This window comes from Diplotaxodon limnothrissa, linkage group LG4, assembly GCF_057381915.1.
Source record: "Diplotaxodon limnothrissa isolate DT_005_m linkage group LG4, D_limnothrissa_male_GT1.1, whole genome shotgun sequence".
Classification (NCBI taxonomy): Eukaryota; Metazoa; Chordata; class Actinopteri; order Cichliformes; family Cichlidae; genus Diplotaxodon; species Diplotaxodon limnothrissa.
This window is the reverse complement of record NC_140599.1, coordinates 10067036-10089266: the sequence shown is the minus strand read 5'-3', so window position 1 is coordinate 10089266 and position 22231 is coordinate 10067036. Positions and strand designations below refer to the sequence as shown.

Below are 22231 nucleotides of genomic sequence, written 5' to 3'. Positions count from 1 at the left end.
TATAGTAATAATGACTGTTATGAAAACTATATGTATATTCAGAGAAAAATATCATTGCTGCAGAATGAACAAGCCATTTTGTTAACACGTGTAATGAAATAAAGTGACTCTGATACATAAGAAAATTATATATATAATATATTTGTACTTCATGTGGCTTCATACTGTAGGGATGTCAATCTCATTTTACATTGTGGGCCACGCACAGCCCTCTTTGACCTTAAACGGCTGGACCAGTGAAAGTACAAAATAAATAATAAAAATAAAATTACAGAAAAAGCTCCGGTAGTTCATTATACAGACTGTCACTGTACTTAATATACAGGTTTTGTTAATTCACAAAAAATGTCTCTTTTTGTTCCCTTTTTTTTTACTGTATAATTTACCTGTCATTAAATTTTTTATCTGTTAATTAATTGCTTTTAGTAAGAATGGCAACGGGGCTGGGCTTTATCAATAGGAAAAACTGTAACACAAACTCTATACAAAGATTCAGGGCTTTATATGTGACAACTCTACACTTTGGCGTTTACTCAATTTGTATAATAGCAAACAAAAGGTTACCGGTTCGAGCCCGGGAAGACACACAAATCTCTTGCTATTGTGTCAGGATGGAGGTAAAAAAAAAAAAAAAGAAGAAGAAAGTAATCTTCCAAATCAAGCGTGAACATGAGAGCGGCTGAAAGCAACCCCCTCTGTGCTCCACAGACCTGCTACATTTGTTTTTGTCGAGCAGATGAACCGACAGAGGGCAGGAAACCATCAAAGACACAAAGTCCAGTGTTTGCATTTCATATGCGGGCAGAACAGTTTGACTTCAGCCCGTCTGTGGCCGCATGTAGAGGATGAAGGGGAAGCTGGCATGCAGAGAAGAAACGGCCTTTTAGTCTCTCTGCGAAATGTTTCATCATTTGTACTGTGGTAAGATCACTCTTTGATGTTTCTGTCAAAGTTAGCGACTTGCTAACGAAAGCTAAGCTAAAGCTGTTAACGTGCTAAGGCTGAATTATTAGCAGGCAGTCTAATTAACGAGATTAAAGCGTGAGCTCTTCATTCGACATTTGATTTTTAGTTTCAGGGTATGTTGTCACTGGGTGGTGTTAAAGTTAGACATTTAATGTAACCACCTAGTGGATGTTGCTAGCTTCGCGTCCCTCTTGCCTGTAGCTAGCCTATTGCTGTTTTGTTTATGTGCAAGAAGCTTCCTGATGCTCTCACTTGACAAAGCTCATTACATTGCTGTTATCTTTCCCAACGACACAAAGTGGAGATAATACAAGCCTTGGTTGCTGTCTGCTTTTCCATTGGTCATTACATTTGCAGTGAACATTTCAAAAAAACATTTACAGTAGTCTGAGCGTTAACGCCAAACGTTTTCTGCTCCTAATGTTCTGTTAGAAGACGAGGAGGGGAACAAGGAACCAGTACACATGGAGGGTGAGAAGGAAGGAGTCGACTCTGAGACCATGTGTAGCGAAGACCTCAGACTGGTCCTTGTTGGAAAGACCGGATCTGGCAAGAGTGCATCTGGGAACACCATCCTGGGCCGCAGGCAGTTCCTGTCACAGGTCAGCGCCAGCTCTGTCACTCAGATTTGCGAGATGGGAAACACTGAGCTCGCTGAAGAAGATGGCCGGGCCGTCCCACAGAGGAGAGTGAGGCGAATCATGGTTGTTGACATGCCAGGCTTTGGAGACACTCACCTCAGTGTGGAGCAGATTCACGCAGAGATTGCCAAATGCGTGTCTCTCTCTGCCCCTGGCCCCCACGCTTTCCTCCTTGTAGTGCCAATAGGACGATACACAGACAACGAGAACCAGGCTGTTTGTGAGCTGGCCAAGATATTTGGGGAGGATGCTGTATTTCACCATACAGTGGTTCTTTTTACAAGGGGGGATGACCTAGAGGGAATGGGGATAGAAGAATATCTGAACATGACTGCACCTCCTGGGCTGAGGGCTCTGATAGACAAGTGTGGGGGTAGGTACCATGTGCTCAACAACAAAGACCCCAGTAACACAGCACAGGTTAAAGAGCTCTTGGTGAAGGTAGACAGTATGGTGAGGCAGAGTAACGGAGGGTTTTATACTAACATTATGTTTTTAGAGGCAGAGGCTGCAATCAGGGAGGAGCAGAATAGGATTTTGCGAGAGCGAGGGCAAGCAGATGGTGAAGACCAAGAAGGAAGTAACTGCAGAACTGAAGAGGGAGCTAAACTTGCAAAAAGAAGGAAATGTGTTTTAGAGTCTGACATAGCAGGAAGCAGCGAGAGAGGATTACAAGAGCTCCAGAGGAAAGGGGTAGAAAGAGGAAGTGAAGATGATCTTAGGGTGGAGAGATGGGCAAAGGAGAGCAGAAGCAGTCCTTTCAGCCTGCTGAGAGACCAGATCAGAGGCCGACATTGGGGCCATGGCAGAGCTGTCAGCCGGCGGCCATCTGTTCGGTCGTCACTAATTCGTTTCAGGAGGGAAGCCGCGCTCTCTCCCATGGTGCTGGAGAGAGTTAAGGTCCTGGTGGCTGCTGGAGCCACTGGCATGGCAGTTGGGGCAGTTTTTGGAGCGGCTGCCCCTTTGGCAGCCGCAGCTGGGGCATCTCTTGTTGGGAACTCGGTTGGTTTTGCTGCAGCTCAGTTAGCTGGGATGTCTGTGGCGGGAGGCTCAGGTGTGGGGAACGCCGTGGGCGCCATAGTGGCAGCAGCCTCGGGGAAAACTGCAGTGGCTCTAGGCGCAGCAACAGGTGGCGTTCTGGGTAGTTCTGTTGGAGCCATTGCTAGCGCTGAGGCTTCCAGTCCTGCAGAAGGTGCTTTAGATACCCTCAGCCAGGTTAGTATCATAGGGGCCACTGCAGTCGGGGTGGCGGCCGGTGTGGGATGCACCATGGCAGGTGGGGCTGCTTTAGGAGCAGCTCTGGAGGGAGCAGCTGCCCTCGGTGGAGCTGAAACTGCAGCAGCAGCAGGAGTAGCTCAGGGTAGTTTAGTGTCAGGAGCCACTGGGACTCCTCAGTGTGCTGCCGCCTTAGCTCAGGAAGTGGCCGCTGGTGCTGTGTGTGGGGTAACAGGGCCCAGTGTGGCAACAGCAGCCAGCAGGGTTGCATCAGACCCGTGGGGCACCATGTCGACAACAGCGCGCATCCTGAGCGCGGTGGCCGAAATCGGCAAAGCTGCAGCCGGCATCGCCCTCGCTGGTGGTCTGGTGGTGAAAGTGGTGAAGGAAAAAGTGAGAAGCGGCACAGGAACGACGGAGGCTTCCTACTCAGAGAAGAAGTCTTATGAATTCTACTGGAACAAATAAATACAGGCTGAGCGTAGAGTCCAAATCCAGGATGTAAGAGATTTATTTTTCCACCTTCACAAGTAAACACCACACAACACAGTAGCTTACTGCAGTGAGGGATATTTTTACATGGATGTAAATGATTAAAGATGCACTGCTAGCAACAACATCTGTGTAATAAAGTTGTATGCGGTATTAATATGAAACCACTTTTTGAAAGAAAAGGTAGAAATTTCTTATTCTAAATGTTGGTTCAAGCCGAGGCTGAATAATCCATGACATTTGCACTTGTGTGGGACGACTGAAAGACATATTAGATGGGTGTTGATTCTGTTGTTTCTTATTTTTAAACATGTTCATTTCATTGCTGGTTCGTATTAAAACACACTTTAGTCCTTGAGCACACATCATACTTAAAAAAATAAATAAATACAGTGAGTATTATAAACAGAAAAAAGTCATCTTAAGCACCTCATCAGTTTCCATAATGAATGATATGCAACGATTGGCTGGGTTTATTGTCACGTAATATGTAAACCGGGAGAGTTATCCAGTTATGTATTAACACAGGTTAATACAGGCAACACATCTGCTGGAAATGAGTCAGCAGTTCACTGATGTGTTCATGTTTTTGCTGTGAAATAAAAAAAATACAAATATTGTTGCAAGAACTAACGTTTTTGGCCTTCTTTTTTCCTTTTGTTGTGGTATTATATTTGTGTTATCTTTTTATAATGCCATATGTGTGGAGTTGATTTATTGGTTAAAAAGTACAACTATGGTTCTCCATTTGAAGAATTCTGCAAACACATTAGGTAAAAATGTGATGGTGCTTAGAATTAAGATCTGTGCCATTTTAAATGTGTAGATTTGATGACTTTGTTAGGTACACTAATACCTGGTTGGACGTCCTTTTGCCTTCAGAGCTGACTTAATTTTTCCTGGCATGGATTCAACAACAATGTCCCAAAGATGCTCTGTTGGACTGACGTCTTGTGACGGTGGTGGCCATTTGAGTACAATGAACTCATGTTCAAGAAACCAGTTTGAGATGATGTCAGCTTTATGGTTGTGTTATCCTGCTGATGGTTCCTGTGAACCATCAGAAGAAAGGTACACTGTAGTTATAACTGGATGGGCATGATCAGCAACAATACTCAGGTGGTGCGATGGTAAGTTGGTACTAAGGGGACAGAATCCCTGTAGATCAGCAGTTGCTAAAACACACAGCGCAGCCCATCTGCCACCAACACCTATGCCAATAAACTTAAAGCAACTTAAACTCCCATATTTCTCCGTGTTTCTGATGCTCAGTTTGAACTTTGGCAGGTCATTTCGACCTTATCTACATGCCTAAATGTGATTGATTACCTACCTAATAGAGTCGATGAGTAGCTCAACTGTAGTTCTTTCATTTTTATTAACACAATATCATACAATTTTTATGCTTAAAAAGTAAAATTTGGAGTATATGCCATTAACCCTTTTTTTCCTATAACACAACTTGTAATCTTTAAAGCTTTAAAATGTAAATAATAAATACGATAGTATTAATCTGTACGCTGGAAAACATGCTTATCACGTTAGCTGTGGCAAAATAGAAGAAACGAGTGAAACTGTGTGTTTGGCGAATGACTGCAGAATGACTGTGTGGGTTTATCGCCGTCATCTTTTCCAAGGAGCTGCATTTGTCCACCGAGGTCGAGTGCTTTTCGTGAAGGTAGGGGGAGCGGTTTATTCAAATGACACCCAAGCTTCTGATAGTTGACGTACTATCAGACCACGGCGAATACGGGCCTGTCATTGGACCATGATGACTGGTCTCATGACAAGAACGAATTGGTCTCAGCCAATCAGATCCCGCTATGGGCCACGGAGTCTGTTTGTGAATGACGTAATGAGCGTGAAACAAGATGGCGTCGCCTCAAACATAAATTGATGCCAATGAGTTTATCGGTGTAGAAGTGCTCCTCTCTTGGGGCTTCTGTTGTTTTGGGGTTGAGAGGACATATTCCGCGGTCAGTTAGCTGTGTGGTAGGCGTTGCCGAACGCCCACGGAGGAGCTCGTGGACCTTGTTTGTTTTGTCCCTCCGTTGACAACCGGAGAGGAGAGCTGCTGACAGATAGGATGGACAGCGGGGAATATATCTCCACCATGGAGAATATGGACCCGACTTTAGCGGAATTAGGGGACGAATTCACCTTGGGAGACATTGACGGTGAGTGTCCGTGTCACCGTTAAAAAAAATAGGAAGGTTAAGCTGTGTTTCACGAGTGTTGGCCTGTTTCCGTTTAGCCCGACAGCTGTTCTTCCTGCCGAGCGGAAGGAGATGAGCAGCTCTGGCTCTTAATTCTTGCGACAATGTTTAAGTATTCAAGATACCACTCAGGAAAATAGAGACCACTTATATTTAGTAGTCCTCGAATGCTCTGTTATTTTGGCATTATCGTTGTCTATTTTCTTTATTTGTTTCTCTAATACCCCCACCCCCCAAAAACAACAACAAACAAAAAACCCAAAACAAACAAACAATGAGCATAAACTAAAAGATGAAGAAGTGATACTGTTGTTGTCTTGACTCCTCCATAAGAAGTGTCAGTTACTTTCTGACCTTCTTGTTTTTGAAGAAAGCTTTAACTCCTACTTGAGCATCTTTTTGCTTCTGCAGACCTAATTGAGCATCATCTGTGGGACAACATCTCTGTCAAAAATAAGTAAATAAATAAAACAGATAGCCTTTTGCACTCTGTGGGCCTGTACCCTGTGAACAAACAGCATCCTTGTTCCAACTTCCCTGTTATCAAAACATGTTTCACCCTTTGGCACACAGTGAAAGGATGGGGGCTTTTGGTGTGAGGCTGGCCAACGCAGAGTCACCAGCTTTTTATTAGGGTGGAATTTTACTGAATGCTAACCCACCAGACCGGATTGATACACTGGTGAATGTGTGTGTGTGTGTGTGTGTGTGTGTGTGTGTGTGACGCACAGTATGGGATGAATTGGTTGTGTTAAGTTTAAATTACTCATCAGCATACAACCAAAGTGCTCTAACTGAGATCATGCAAAGCCTAATAAAGATTACTATGCATGGGTTTGAAAACCTACCTGCCTGTGGCATCTGGTGTTAATTCTCTCTCGTGAACAGCCCAGTCACAGCTATTTAATCTCACTTAATCACTGTGTCAAAAGAAGAATGTGCAGATTGTGTGAAAGTCAAATGACTGTTGAGGTTTGACTGATCCTAACTTGACTTTTGCTTCACTCAGTGCATTTTGCCTGCAGCTGTGTGGGGGGGAAAATGCAGGTTTCCCATGAGGAAAAGCATTTAACTGCTGCAAATTCAGATTAGTCACAAGCTTTTCTTTTGTGCATTTGACTCTGTATTAATGTTGAACATTCTTGCTTTTCCAATTATTCACTTAACAACTGCTGCTCTGCTTATGTAACTTATTTTCTTTGCTCTCAGCAGCCCACAAAATTGTCCCCCACTGCACCCTCACCCTCGCCCTACACCCCCATTTAATGGATTTACCCTTTGTGTCGGAGTCTCGGTCTGGAGCTCCATGGGCTCAGAGGTGCTTTGTTCTGTCAGCCACTGTAACCCCCTCCCCTCGAGGTGTTGAAGTGTGCGAGTGCCTTACTGTAAGTGTAAATTCGACTGGATGGTTGGTAGAAACGGTTCTGAGAGGAAGCCCATTTAGTGTTCCTGTGATGTTATTTGAAATCCCGTCCTGCACTCCTCTGGGCTCACTTTTCAAAGAAAGCATCACAGTGTTTCCCTTTTATTGGTTTCGAAAGTGGTCATTACTGTTTCTTTACCTCTCAATGTCATGTCAACACAGGTCACATGCAGACTTCAGTCATGGCTATCAGTGCATGAATTACTGGCCTTGACCTCTCTGCTGCTAGTGTTGGACTGTTGATCTCTTTTTTACAGCTTGAGATTTTGCAGCAGTAGAAATGCAGATATGATATATTATCCAAGATGAGATCTAAACACACATGAGTTCATTTTAAAGACTTGTTGGATTTCAATTCATGTCTGGAGTCGGCAACCCTTCACACTGATGGGAACGAACACCTTTTATTGTTTTTGTACGCTGTGCTAAAATGCAGCGAGTGATCAAAGACAAAGCTGACAGGATGTTGGCTTCTTTTCCAAACATATCTGAGAACCTTTTGGTGTTTTAAAAAGTTTGTGAGTTTTCCTTCTTCGCTTTCCAGCTTCAAGCATCTATTCTTGTACCCCAGTGCTTTTTGTGTTGCGTTTGTTTCAAACATTACACCATTAAAGTAGAAACACAAAATGTCCTGCAGCGATATTGTGCTAAAAAAAAATGTAGAAATCAAATCACCAAAAAAGGAAGTATTAATTTTATTGCAGGCGTAATAGATGCAGAACATGTTTCACTGCAGCGTGATTGATAACTATGTATGTCTTTAAAAAGGTGTTATAGTACTGTATTATACAGTGGCCTTGTATTTTCCTGATGCCTAAAAAAATCACTCAATGCAGGAAACAATCACTCATTTTGAGGCTGCAAAGTAGTGACTGTAGTTAAATTTAACATGTGGCTTGCAGGGCTTCTCGGGTGTATTGATATGTGGTGTCTAAGGGTTGTGCGCTTAGTGATTTAACACTTACACTTGACAAAAAGTTCTTTGTCTTTTGTATTGTCTGATTTCTCCGCCTCACATTAAGACAAAGTTCAAGGTTACAGGCTCAGCTTATTGACGCTGCGCTGACCCTGGGAGCTAAGGGCATAGGCACAATCAATCACATAGGCAGACAAGCTTCAACCACATGGGATACTATATGTCAAAAGTGTTTTCAGTTGTCGTTGTCTTTTTTGAAAGGGGATTCCTTTTAGAAACGTTAACCTTCAAATTACTAAAGTAAATAATACTTAGCAAAACAATCATTTGGACCAACACAGTTGTTCCAAAAGAGTCAATAGTACCATCAGATTTGTTCCACCATACAGTAACATCTGGAAGTATCTTACTGGCAGCTATTTCATTTTCCAGCATCCAGACAGTGGTCCCAAACACACTGCCAACCCAGTAAAAGCATGCCTGGATAGAAAAACACACATTGGAGCGCAGTCAGTGATGGATTGGCTTCCCCAGATCCCAGAACCCAACATTATTGAAGCGGCATGGGATCATCCTGACAGAGGACAGCCAACATCCAAACAAGAGCTTTGAATGTCCTTCAAGAAGTCTGGAGAAGTATTTCTGAAGACTACCTAAAGAAATGACATGATAGGTGCCTAAGAGAGATCAGGCTGCCAGTCATACCAAATTTTGACTCTCAGGCTTGTTACAAGTGTACAAAAGCTCACTTTGCCCTAAATACTGTTTAGTTTTGATAAATAGCTGCACATATTACCCATTTTTATAGCAAAATATAAAGAAATGAGTGGTGGTTCAAGACTTTGGCACAATACTGCATTTGGCAAGAATGTGCTGGGAACATATTGAAAGAGGCTGTGATATGATTATGTAAGTGTATTGATATTTTGTCTCAACACTATTTCTATCAGAGATGTTTTTCAAACTAAATTTCCAAAAATGCTTAATATTTTACCCTATACTTAAACCTCATATACAAAAATAATTCCCAAAAATAATCAAGACATTAAGTTGATCATTGTTTCCTAATAAAACCTCTCCTCACGAAGAGGCAGTTTGTTTTAGATTCAGTACGATGGGTCTAATGAACTGGCAACTGAGTGCATATTGTCATGTTGCCAAACCACGAGCACCAGCATACACAATGTCGGTGGGTGGGTGAGTGAGTGAGTGGGGGGCATGTATCTGTCTATCACACCTTTCAGAGCTGCTCGATTCTTCATCTAAATGTTCTTTACTCTATATGCCTATCTCTTTTGTGGCATCAATTGAGATTACATCAAACCTCTTCAAGGCCTTCTGTTTGAAGGTTTCTTTATACTGATTTATGACCAGAACAGTAGCTGTGCTTGTGTGGATATCTGTCAATTCAAGGTCAGGTCTTGAAGATTCTATTCATATCTTTGCAATAAATAGTGTTCATATCTTTGGCTGATCTACACTGGAGCAACCTCAATATTCTGCACGAGGCCTCACTTACAGAGGAGACTTGCGGAGATGTTCAGATACACCTCAGATGATGTTTTTGACTTCTTGTCTGTTTACTTTCTCCCTATTTTCAGAGATGCTGCAGTTTGTCAGCAATCAGGTGGGAGACTTCCCAGACTTGTTCGAGGATCAGATGAACTCAGCAGGCTCTCTACAGGGTGGTGGAGTCACCTCCACCCCTCGGCCTCAACCTCAAATTGCTCAGACTCCCCAGACACCGCAGCCCTCAACCAATGCTGCCTACCAGAGCTCCAACGCTTGCTTCACCTCCTCCCAGACACTGTCCCCACATTCAGTACTCCTCACCCCTCCCCTCACTCCCGCACAAACCCCCTCCCCCCCAACCAACGCTTCAGTGCAGCAACAGGTGACCCGCAGCCCTCCACTCCTTCAGCCAAGGCCTCAGATGGTCCAACCCATCCAGCCTCAACCCCAACAGGCAGCCCAGACAACCATCCAGGTACAGATTTACCTGACGCTTTCTCACACGCTACTCATACAGTCCTATTAGGAGTGGAGAATAGAGCAGGGCGATATGGCCAAAAATATTTATCACGATATATATTTGAAAATTTGCGATAACGATATAACCGACGATATAATTGATGCGAGACAAAATACAACTCCACAACATTACTAGCGCAAAAAGACAACCTTCCATTTATTTTCACTTAAACAAGAAGCTGGTTTTTATGTACATTAAAGCTTTATAAAAATGTAACAGTGCAAATGCAAATTCCTTGCTGAAAGTTTAACCAAAAGGCATTTCCAGTAGAAATGGGCTGACATATCCTGAGCATAACCATGTATAATATCCACTGAAGTTAAAAAGAGGTGCTTTGCAACATTAAACTGCAGTGTGCAGTATGTATTTTTCGGACCATAAGGTGCACGGGATTATAAGGCACATTAAGCGAAACAAAGCAGTCAGATAAATCAAACTTTATTAAACTCATTCTTCTTGCTTCCTCCACTTCTGTACCATTGATTCATTAATGTTGAATTCTCTGGCAGCTGCTCTATTCCCATGTTGTTGCAGTATATTAATGACTAACCTCGTATTGTGGATGGATTATCTCAGTTGTTCTCCTGACTGAAGTTTGGTCCGTTTACAGCATCCTGCCATGCGATTGCATTTGTTTCTAACCATGAAGAACCTTCACGTTAACTTTTATAAGTGGAAAAGTGTTAGTGTTCGTCCTCCAGCTTCACTGTTTATGTTATGCTAACATAGCTGTGTCGCTAGCGATCACGTAGCACATCATTATATACCAGCTAGCCCAACTTCAGTAACCCTACAAACGTCACTGCTGTTTAGTTTCCTGTCTTCATTTATGTTGGAAGTGAAAGCAGAGCTGTACGTTTGATTTTTTTCAGAAATCTCTCCGTCAGAACATGCAATATCATGCTTAGGTAACTAGCGAAACTAGCGAGCTAACTTCCGCTAGCTTCCTGCTAACTTCTAACTCCGTTAAATGTAATAACTTTTGTTTTCATGGATGCCTGGAAGTTAAACTTTATAGTTACACCTGGTAAAGCAGCAATGCTGATCGTTTTATTAAAGATGAAAGAATTTAGACAGTTTTTAACTCTAAGTGATGCTGCAGTGTTGTTTGACCTGAAGCATACGGAGTTTAGGACCCAGATTACTCCCAGATTTAAGAGCATCTTAGTCCGACAAATATGACAATAACAACGGCCGCTTGCATGTTCTGCAAAAAAATGTGCTTTGTTGTGTATCTGACGGACAAACACCAAACCAGTTCCACATCACTGAAGTTGCACCATTTTTACAAACCAATTCTGGTTCATCTGTTTCACTCAACAATCGGCCATGTGCGTATGAAAACAAAGGCACTGCGCATGCGCGTTTACTCCCATTCTATCGCGATATTTCATTTTCCTATCGTTGCCTAACATTATACCGGTATTACCGTGAACGGTATAATATGGCCCAGCCCTAGTGGAGAAAGCTGTAGTCTGACTGTTACAGTGATGGGCTAGTGCTGTAGTGGTGCTTCTGCTGACGTAAAACATTTTCAGACTGCTTAAAAACTGTAACAGATAAACAAAGACAACAAAAATCTGTTTTTCTGTTTTTGAATGTAGATGCACACCCAGGGCATCCCCATGCAGACTCAAAGCTTTCCAGTTCACACCCTGGTTCAGACCCACAGCCAAACACCCATGCCCATACAGACACAAGCAGCCCAGACGGTGATGATTGCCTCCAATGGCGGACAGTCCCGCTTCATTCAGAACCCTGTCATTTGCCAGCAGAGCCCTGCTCCTGGCTTCCAAGGTGAGTACAGAGCAGGGAATGCAATTTAATTTGGCTTTTCATTTTTCCTAAATATCTTTTTTGTTTTCTCTCTCGTCACTCCAGTCCTCCAGCCACAAATGCAAAGCATCATGACGTCACCTCAGCTTCAGCCAGTGGCCATTCAGCACCAGCGTGTTCTGACCCCAACAGGTCAAACCATCCAGACCATCTCCACAGCGCCCACTGCAGTCCACACTGTGCAACAGCAGGTGCAACAAGTACCTGTAAGTAATCCTCAGTTGTTAGCAGGATTGGATGAGTAAACAAAGTTTCTGCTATCAGAATATTTCACCAAAGCTTACCTAAATAATTTTACCCCAAGTTACTGCAAACATAACCCCTAACATAATATTTAGTTTCACAGTGATAATCAAGCAAACATGAAAACGTTCAATTTATGGTTGTCTTCACTCAGGTTTTGGTCCAGCAGCCTCAGATTCTTAAGACGGACTCACTGGTTCTCACAACTCTCAAACCAGATGGGACACAGGTGCTGTCTACCATGCAGAGTCCTGCAGGCATCACCACCCTGACCACACCCATCCAAAACACAGCTCTGCAAGTCCCGGTATGCACTGTGCATGATTCAACACTGCTATTTACATGCAAACAAAGGTTATGATTAAGACTAAAAACTGTTTTTGTGTATGTTTTCGTTCGCCAGACACTTATGAGCAGCAACATCCTGACCACTGTCCCTGTTATGATGGGAGGAGGAGATAAGCTGCCAATCAAACAGATACAACCAGGCTCTTGTCAAAGCACAGCTAGGCCAAGCATGGATCAGTGCCAGGTGACAGCGGGAGGAGTCGGGCCAGGAGGGGTAGTGAAGGAGGGCGAGAGGAGGACAACTCACAACATCATTGAGAAGAGGTATAGATCCTCGATCAACGACAAGATCATCGAGCTCAGAGATCTGGTCATGGGCAGTGATGCGAAGGTTAATATTTTTATTGTCTCCTTTAAAATAAATAGATAAATTACTAAGTCTGGGTAATATCATATGCTTTCAGCATTTTAAATTCCATGTATTTCTTCCTAGATGCATAAGTCAGGAGTGCTTAGGAAGGCCATTGACTACATAAAGCACTTGCAACAGGTTAATCACAAACTACGCCAGGAGAACCTGGCCCTTAAGATGGGCAACCAGAAGAACAGTAAGTCTTCACTTTACTTAAAGCTGCGAGCGGATCAGAAGTCACAGCAGGTCCAATGCATTGACACTTTCTCTCAATCCCAGAGCCCGTGACGCTGTCTGAAGATGTGGAGCTCAAAGAGGAAGTAGTGCTGATGTCACCACCGGCCTCAGATTCTGGTTCTGGTTCCCCTCACCAGTTCTCTCCTTACTGTGTTGATTCAGAACCAGGGAGCCCTTTATTGGATCATGAACAGGTGAGGACAGGACACACACACACACACAGTATGGTTGTGGCTCAGTGGCTTAGCAGACTGCAGTGTTTTAGTGTCAGCAAACTGATTAGCTCAGTGTGTTTATGTAGGTCAAAGGAAGGACAGTGGCAGTTTTAAAAGACTTCCTATTCTTAGCTTCAAAGTGCCTCTTTGAAGATTAGAATGAGATTTTTTTTTGGTTCTTCATACCTGAGGCGGTTGTAGTTCTTTCTGTCGACAAAAGCTTTATTGCACATTACTCCCACTCGCTTTGCTTCACAGTAAAAGCTTTTAGCCGGTGAACGCCCATAAGCTAACACATTTTTTTGAAAATTTTTCCGAGACAGCTGATTTCTTGTTTGATAAAATTTGATTTACGTTGATGTTTTAAAAGGTTTCTTTTTCCGCTTGCTTCACTAGATGTTTTTTGGGCAAAGCAAGGGTTTGTGATTATAAATCGACTTTAAAGTATTATTTATCGTCCCTGTGAACCTGTTCTTCGTCTCTCTTACTGTGTCTTAGATAAAAAGCGAGCCGGACTCTCCCTCGGTTGGTGTGATGGATCGCTCTCGGCTGCTCCTCTGCGTCTTGACTTTCTTCTGCCTTTCCCTGAACCCTCTCCCATCTTTACTGGGATCGGAGACATCGAGCAGCCCCGCCCTTTCCGGAGGCCACGGCCCATCTAGAACGCTTGTCTGGTTTCCAAGTCACACGCAGGAATTTGGTGAGAATTGATGATCTTTAACTTAATTTATCCCAGAAGTTGATGAATTGCTGATTCCTGTTCATACCACCTAGAAAATCCTTTGTTAGAATCTTAAAAATACAGGTTTGTCCATCCTCTCATAGATTTGACATTGTTTTTGACATGTTTCATTTCTTCACGTCCTCCAGCATCTTGGCTCCGTTGCCTGTTGCCATGGGTGATGGTGTGGGTGCTGAGTGGAGTGGGAGCAGTGTGGGGCTGTGTCAGGGTGCTGTACCTGTGGGAGCCAGTCACACCGCTTCACTCACCAAAATCTGTGTCCTTCTGGAGGCACCGCAAACAAGCAGACCTGCATCTCAACAGAGTGAGTGCAGATCAGATCAGATGGACTTGAGATGTTTTAAACAAACCATTATTCTGATGCTGTTGGATTAATAGAACTTCTTAGAGTTGGATGTACCCTAAGATTTGTTTTTCTTTCTATTACAGAGCACTTTGCAGATTTGTGCTTTAATTCTCACTGTTTTTGATGTCTCAGTTGAGCCAGGTTCCTCTGCACATGGTTTTACTTTTAGCATCTTTCAGAGCTAAGCCACAACCTTCTCGGTTTTTCTCTTCCGTCAGTCTACGCTGACTACTTTACCATTTCTCATGTGATTCTCTCTCCTACAGGGAGATTACACAGCAGCAGTGGCCAGTTTAGAGACTTGCCTCTCTGTTTTGACGAGAGCTCTTCCCTCAACCAAGCTGGACCTCGTCTGCTCACTCTCCTGGAACGTGATTCGCTACTGCTTGCATCGCCCAACTCCTCTGGGCTGGCTTGTCCACCAGGTCGGAGGGAAGCACGAAGGGGAGGAGGCGAGGACCAGCGCGAGGGACGCGGCACTTGTGTACCACCAGCTCAGCCAGTTGCAACTCACGGGTAAGCGTTTAGGATGCACAGACAGGAATCCAGCAGATGGTTTTGTACTTTTCACACGTGTTGACATGATGAGACGATACATTATCTGCTTCCTCTTTGTCTCTACAGGAAAGCTGCCTCAGCGTAGCAGCCTGTGGGCTCTGTCGCTCTCTCTAAGCGCTGTGAACCTCAGCGTGAGCGCCCAAGGCAAGATGGCCCCCACACAGCTCGCCCAGATTTATGTCACTGCCGCAATAGCCTTGCGCACTGCGCTGGGCCACCATCTCTCCTGTCTCCCTGTAAGTGTGTCACCTTTGAAATCATCACTGTTGATGTTTGGCTTCGCTCGCACTTTATCATGTTTTGAACCTCGTCTGTCTCTCAGGGTTACCTGCTGGGCTGTGCTGAGAGTGTGGCCAACCAATCAGAAACCAAGACGATCCCCGACTGCCTGCGCTGGCTCTTCACTCCACTTGGGAGGCAGTTCTTCCTGAGCTGTGATTGGTCAGTGAAGTCAGAAAACGGCGATGGGGTGTACACTTCTCAGAGAGACCCAGGTATGTTGTAAATGTTGGGGCTGCTCCTTAAGTTTCCTCTAATTTACTTCTTCGAATTCAAAATAAAATAATCCAGTTAACTTCTTTCAAAAGTTAATCGTGAGTGATATTCCTGTTCTCTCTGCTTTCCTGTTGATCTTTCCTCCCAGCTGACCCCATTGCCCAGCTGCACCGCTCTTTCTGCAGGAAGCTTTTGGAGAGAGCCGTTCACACCCTCATCCAGCCGCAGAGCGACTCTGAAGCAGAAAAACGCAAGAACGAGTCTGGGTAAGGCCTGAATAGCAGCAGCAACGCACTACCGAGAAACTCAGACACTTTAATGTTTATAGATTATGTTTTGTTTTGTTTTTTTCCACAGCTTGGTGTAAATTTTAGATTTAGATTTGCTTTTAGCTTATCTTTTCTTCTACCCTTTCAGAGAGTTTTCCAGCGCCCTGGAGTTCCTGCAGCTGTTGAACAGCTGCACAGAGGACTCTCCTTCCCCACCTCCCCCTTTCTCGACTCCTCCCAGTCACAGCACTATTCCAGGTATGATTGATATGAAGAAGAACCGTGACAGTTTAATAAGAATCGTGAACAGATCTTTGCGTGGGGGGGGGGAACGTTTTCTTCTGTGATAACTAAGCAGATAGCAATCTGAATTATTACTGTCAGCCTGAATGGATTTACTTTCCTCTAGCAGCACACTGATAGTCAGTCACTAGTCGCTTTCCACATGAATGTTTTGTGGTATTATCACAGCTTACAGTCATCTACAAATGAATGCAGTGGATAAGAACACAGTGACAATCTGGTTGCTGCCCTACAAAAAAAAAGTGTTTTACAGTCATGCATGCAGCTTTTGATAACAGCAGGAAAGCTACAACGCCAAAAGGTTGACCAACCTGTTTGAGCTACATTTTCTTTATGCATAATTTTTCTTCTTTTATGTACTTTTTTTTTTTTTTTTTTTCCCCCTCTTCCAGTGGGGGACCCAGTGAGTCGCTGGTGGGCTGTGGTCCTGAAGGCTGCAGTGTACTGGCTGCAGGGCGATGATGTCGCAGTGAAGTCACTTTTGGCAGAAGCTGAGCGAATGCCGAGAGCTCTGCACATTCTTGAGTAAGTGCACTGAAATATATTGTACCTTAATGGGAGTGGTCTATTCCAGGATGTCCAGCAACAGAGGTCACGGAATGGTCAGAGTATGAAAATTGACCGACTGACATGTTACACAGCATTTAGCCAATATCAAGGCAAATTAAAACTGTCCTGCAGACATTTGGCGGTATCTGTTTATCTGCTTGGCTGTGTTTTAATTAAATCAGAAACATGCAGCACATACAGGTGTATATTCTATATTCAGCACTGTGTTTGCAGTCTTCAAAAATGGCAATAAAGCTGACTCAATTAAGATGTTATGACTGAACAGTCATAAGCCAACAGAGAAATCAGTTTTTTGCACTTTGCTATTTATTCTTTGTGCACCTTCGCACCTCCAGTAAACATGTTCGAGTTAATTTCTTCTCCTGTTATTGCATTTTAAGCCCTGGATCGGCCCCATCCGCTTTAATCTTGTGCAGATTTGATGATTAAAAATCTGATTCACAGTTGGTGGTTCTACAAACTGCTTATAGGTGCCGATTTTTCTAAAATAATTGTATCCAAAGTGGGAGGGGGGGAAAAAACAAAGCACAATAACCTGATAAATGTCCCTCTCTATTCCAGCCATCCTCTGCCCAAGGCTGTGCTGCTTCTCTGCAAGGCTGTACAGATGAGCCTGTCCCCTCTGAAGGGAGAAGGGGCAATAGCCTGCCTTTCTTACTGTGACAGAGGCAGCAGCTACCTGTGCTCCAGCATCTCAGTGGCGCTCGCCCAGTCTGGGAACTGGCTGAACAAGGTAGGGTATCAACAGTTCCTGAAAGATGTACCAAACATGGCCCCTACATTCATACATGCAGTGCATGCAGACATCAAAGAGTCTTCCATATATTACAAGTTACTGTCTCACAGTGCAGCACTAACTGTAGTTAAAGCTTAATCATGCATAAACACTCACACACACACACACACACACACACACACACACACACACACACACACAGAGTTAGGGTCAGGTCAGGCTGTTGTGGGGCTGTGTGTGCGCGCAGTGTGGGTGGCAGGAGGTGGCTGTGGTGCATTGTAGTTGCATTGCATGATCCTGAAGCCGAGTGCAATGTGTCTGCAGTGCAGTACAGAGGCCTCCCTGATCTGCACGCATCCACTACACCCCACCACTTAACACTGAGCAACAATGAATATCTTTTCAGATTTGATCTCTCTGGCATACACGTCGGCTAAGATTTACCGGTAATTGTGGGGTTTGGTTTTTTATGTGCATCTATACCCAACCCAGCTGTGTTTTCATTTTTTTTTTTTTTTTTTTCTTCTCCAAGGGGGTTGAGCTACTGGTTTGTGACCTCCTGTTGACTTTGAGGACCAGTTTATGGCAGCGGGGAAGCAGCAGTAATGGAGAACCTGGCCCGGCTCCTGGATCTCAGTTGGCTGGTTTCCAGAGGGACCTCAGCGCACTCAGAAAACTCACACAGTGCTACAGACAGGGACAACACAAGGTCGGGCTTTGGGGAGATTAATTCAGATATGTTAATAATAGTGCTGATAGCTGAAATATGCGAAGGATCATAAAGACAGAACTCTCTATGTTCAGGCCTCAATGAGAGGAAGAAGTGAAAGAGATTCGTCATTCTGAATTTCTTAGGCTGGCAGTTTGGCACCGCAGGAAATGGTTTTTGGCATATTTTATGGGGGGGGGGGGTTTGTTTTTGTTTTTTTAAATGTAGCTTATTAAATTTCAAAAATATATAATAGAATTTGCAACAGCGATCAGCTTCCAAGTATTCGCAGTAGTGAAACTGTAAATGGCTCCATCCTTCAAGTGAGAAATCACCTCGGTACATTTCTGATACTCATCTTGTTCATTATGAACATAATATATATATTTTAATTTTTTATTATGAATCTCCATCACTTTTACCATTTCCAGAACTTTCATTTCAGTTCACCATATCATCAGTCACACTTCTGAGATTTACTAGAGGAGCCTTAACGGCTCCTCTAGTAAATGTATTTGTTGTTTTTTGAGACTGTTAAGTTTTTCACATTTGGCCTCTTAGATAGCACAGTGGAGGAAATCTGAGGAAAGAAGGTAGACAAAGAGTTAGAAGGGTGTCAAACATAAGGCCCGAGGGCCAGAATAAAACCTTCAAGGACTCCAATCCGGCCCGTTTTGGCTTTGGAAAATGTGAAGGAGGTCATCAATTTTGGACAGTCTTTTTCACAGGTTTTACAAGCTTTCCCTGCTGATAACAATCTCCCCCATTCATTATACAACACAGACAATCAATTATAGAGTTCTGTAATTTTACACTTTCAGTTATTACAATTTAGGTCCAAAAGTCATGCTGACTCTTTATTTCTTTATCATGTAGAAAAACTGAGACACACTTTTGAAATTGCAATACTTTGTCTTTTATTAAGATGTCTCATTGATTTAATGTGCAGTTAAATTTCTTACAATGACAGAAATTGGCGTTCAGATTAAAGTGTGTTTGATGTAAAATGAGTTTGCGTTGGTGTGGTACTGAAGAGGCTGAAGAAAGACAAATCGTGAAGTTTTTAAAGGCCTGCTGTCAATCTTGAAAATCTAAACCTCCACTTTTTAGTTTAATTAATATTTAATTTAGTTGAATTGTAAATGTTATGCATACAGAGCTGTTTCAAAGAGTTCATGGCCAAAAACAAACATGAATACAGAGTGTTGGGGAATAGTTGTAGTAAAGCAGAGGAACTGGTTGGTAACACGTGCACGGACATTGGTGCCTGCTGAGAGAATTTGAGGGCTGCTCAGATGTGTGTTCAGCCAAGTTGAAATGATAATAAATACCTGATAATGACAGCTGTTTGTGTTATTTAGGTGTTCCTTCATGAGACCACAGTGAGGCTGATGGCTGGAGCCAGTCCCACAAGGACACACCAGCTGCTGGAGCACAACCTCCGACGCAGGACGCACAGCTCCTACACAGCTGGTAGGCAACACCGTCCTAGTGTACGACACGAGACACACCAAGAGAAAAGACATTTATCCAGTTTCTTCTTCTTTTCCCCTCCTCCTCCCTGCCTGCTTTCAGATGGCGAGTGTGTTTTAGGCGAGAGGGAGAGAGCTCACGCCATTCTGCTGGCCTGCCGCCACCTCCCCATGCCCCTGCTAACCCCGCCCGGGCACAGAGCTCGTCTACTGGCTGAGGCCAAGCGAACCCTGGAGCGGGTGGGAGACCGCCGGTCGCTGCAGGACTGTCAGCAGATTCTGCTGCGCCTCAGCGGGGGTACCACCATCGCCGCTTCTTGAACACACACAACAAACAAGGCTTCTCTGTGGTTCTGCTGTCTCACACACACACACACACACACACACACACACACACACACACACACACACACACAGGGACATTAACCAGGCTTCTCCTCCGCCAACATGTAATTTTATAATTGTCAGCTATTCAGAAATATAGACTTTCTGCCACGTGGACACCGTAACACACACAGCTGTTTTTGTTTTTTTGCTGATGGATACAGCGCTGATGGATACAGCGCTGATGGATACAGCGCTGATGGATACAGGGCTGTATCCATCAGCACTGTATCCACACGCCTGGCTGAAACGTTTGCGCCTTTGGTGCTTAAGTTTAATTGCAGCACAGTCGCCCCACCTTCTGGTCATTACTGGTACTACGCTGGCTGACTGCCTCTTTTCAAACAAAAGAAAATCAGGTTTAAAAGGCCCTAGAGGGAAAAGGGACCATTATCTAATAGCTATTTAAATGAATGAATGCAGCAGTGCATTGATTTGCTCTAGGACACCACACCGTACAATCATTACTGGCACCCAGCAATGTGAGTGCTGCAGTAAGAGTAATGTGTCGTTTCATTTGCAAGCTTCATTTAAGGGCTTCACAGAATTTAAGAGTAGACAGCTGAGGTCTGAGCACGGCTGTGCTTTTAGGATAGCCTTGCTTGCTTTAAACCGTACAGTGCTGAGTAGTGTCTCTCCTTATCTACCTCACAACTGTACAGTGCCAGCATTGTACTGTGGAGCAAAAAAAACAGAATTCTGTGACCATTAAGTGATTTGTGCTTCAGTCCAGTGCAGCATCATTCCAGTAACACACAGCTGATCTGCTTTCCTTGAACAGCAGGATGCAGCAGAAACAACACTTCAGGGTTTGGTTTGCTGCTGCAGGCATGCTCCACCCCGTCACACATGAAGCAGAGAACAGGGGAACATTTAAATGACAGAGGGAGGCAGCAATGGGGCTACAAGTTTGAAAATGCCTAAATACACACACACACAAGCACGCTGGTGCATTTACATGAGAAATGAATTGCATTCAAACTTATAATGTGATTGTATACAAGTTGTACATAGAAGAAGTAGGTTTAATAGCAAGTTCTTAGTTACAAAGAAAGAGAGCAAAAAAAGGAAGCTGTGTGACTTCACTGACCAATCATCTTCATACTGGAACTCAAGGTGTACCCCACCCCCCAAATCTGTGTCACTTTTTTTTGACACGCAGCACAGCGACATCTTTGAGCTGTGATTTCCATCATGAAGAGCAGGGAGGCAGGTGGTGTAGCTTGGTCTGAAAAAGAAGACCAGAGGATAAGAGTTTGGGACATGAACTTTAATGCCCATGGCCCATCTCACCCCCCCACCCCAGTCTTTTTTAGACTTGGGGAATTCCTGTTGAGCTACTACGCTAAACTGCATTTCATTGTGAGGCTGATTAGTATGTGGGAGTGAGTACAAGCTGTAAATGTCTGGAGAGGATCCTCTGATGCAGAGAGCTCTGAGAACAGTCACCTATGAAAAACTGCTGGAGCCTTTTAGATTGTTTTGTTTGTTTTAAATAAGAAAAAACAAGAAAATATCCCTCGTGTAGAACAGGTATGGTCAGTTTGAATTCACAAGCTGTAAGTGGAGTAGTGACATGTTTTCACTGCAGCAAAGAAAAGCATCGAATTGCAAACAAGTTTGTGCAGAATAACCAATTTCTCTGCTGCGTCGCTATATAAACCACCTTTAAAAGCTACAGGTTTTAATGGGGGGGTGTTTGGTGTTGTCATGCTCTGCAGACTGACAGAACTGATGTTGCACAGATTGCAAGCAAAAAGGCCTCGATGTTATGTAAAAAAAAACAAAAAAATTATATTTCATCACGTTGGATTGATGGAGGAGCTTTGTGCTTTGTGAAATTGTAGTCCAATTTGCTTTTTATTTGTAATGATGGTCTTATACATGATGCGGGATTTATAATATCATTTTTCCTTTTTCTTATTTAATGGTTCTGTAATATTAATATAAATGCTTCTGGAGATGGGAGCAGTTTTGCAGTTATGTTATTGTTTTGTATGAGCAGCGTAAGGTCGGGAGCCGAGGAAATCTGTTTTATTAAAGGATCCTTTCATTTAAACTTTTTAGCTTGGTATGGTAAATTTGATCACTTTCTATGTTTTTTGTTTGTTTTTCTTTGGCGCACATTGTAATGTCTTGATTTTAGAATACGGGCAAACACACTAGAATACAATTAGAGGTTTCCAGTACCCTGTCTTCCAGGTCAACTCAAGCTGTAATCTAAGGAGTACTGAAAGTGTTGCTATCAGTTTAGATTAGGCTTCCCTGACTGGTAAACTACACAAAGAAGAAATTTATGTTCAACAACATCTGCGAGCTGGAGTGTTTGTTTGTTTTTATTTTGTTTCTTTTGTCTTTTTTCCCTTGAGGTGTTTTTATGGTCTGAATTTATCTGTTCATTTGAATGTTTTCTAATAAAATGACACATGAAAGTGTGAGAGTGACTGGTCTCTACTAAATGCTGTATGTTACTCAGTGGTTGTCGATGAGTAATATGTAAAGGAGCAAATTAAAG

The 22231-nt window shown here is 43.4% G+C and overlaps 2 protein-coding genes across 3 annotated transcripts; both read left to right on the top strand.

The window, feature by feature from the left end:
- The first annotated feature begins 760 nt into the window (after positions 1–760).
- LOC146633289 (uncharacterized) lies at positions 761–3810 on the top strand. Of its 2 annotated transcripts, none has more exons than XM_085352121.1 (2): positions 761–921; positions 1402–3810. In XM_085352121.1, the coding sequence occupies exons 1-2, from the start codon at positions 900–902 to the stop codon at positions 3288–3290; spliced, it is 1911 nt and encodes a 636-aa protein (XP_085208247.1). In that variant the 5' UTR covers positions 761–899; the 3' UTR covers positions 3291–3810. The 2 variants fall into 2 exon arrangements, with proteins under 2 accessions (XP_085208247.1, XP_085208246.1); XM_085352120.1 differs by having other exon boundaries at positions 1399–3810.
- Positions 3811–5176: 1366 nt separating this feature from the next.
- On the top strand, positions 5177–22143 carry srebf2 (sterol regulatory element binding transcription factor 2). The gene is made up of 20 exons (XM_085351433.1): positions 5177–5491; positions 9471–9856; positions 11506–11698; positions 11783–11943; positions 12135–12287; positions 12384–12659; positions 12762–12876; positions 12960–13111; positions 13631–13832; positions 14003–14178; positions 14487–14736; positions 14845–15014; positions 15101–15272; positions 15422–15539; positions 15691–15800; positions 16238–16370; positions 16977–17148; positions 17684–17860; positions 19222–19333; positions 19436–22143. The coding sequence occupies exons 1-20, from the start codon at positions 5401–5403 to the stop codon at positions 19651–19653; spliced, it is 3537 nt and encodes a 1178-aa protein (XP_085207559.1). The 5' UTR covers positions 5177–5400; the 3' UTR covers positions 19654–22143.
- The last annotated feature ends 88 nt before the right edge of the window (positions 22144–22231 follow it).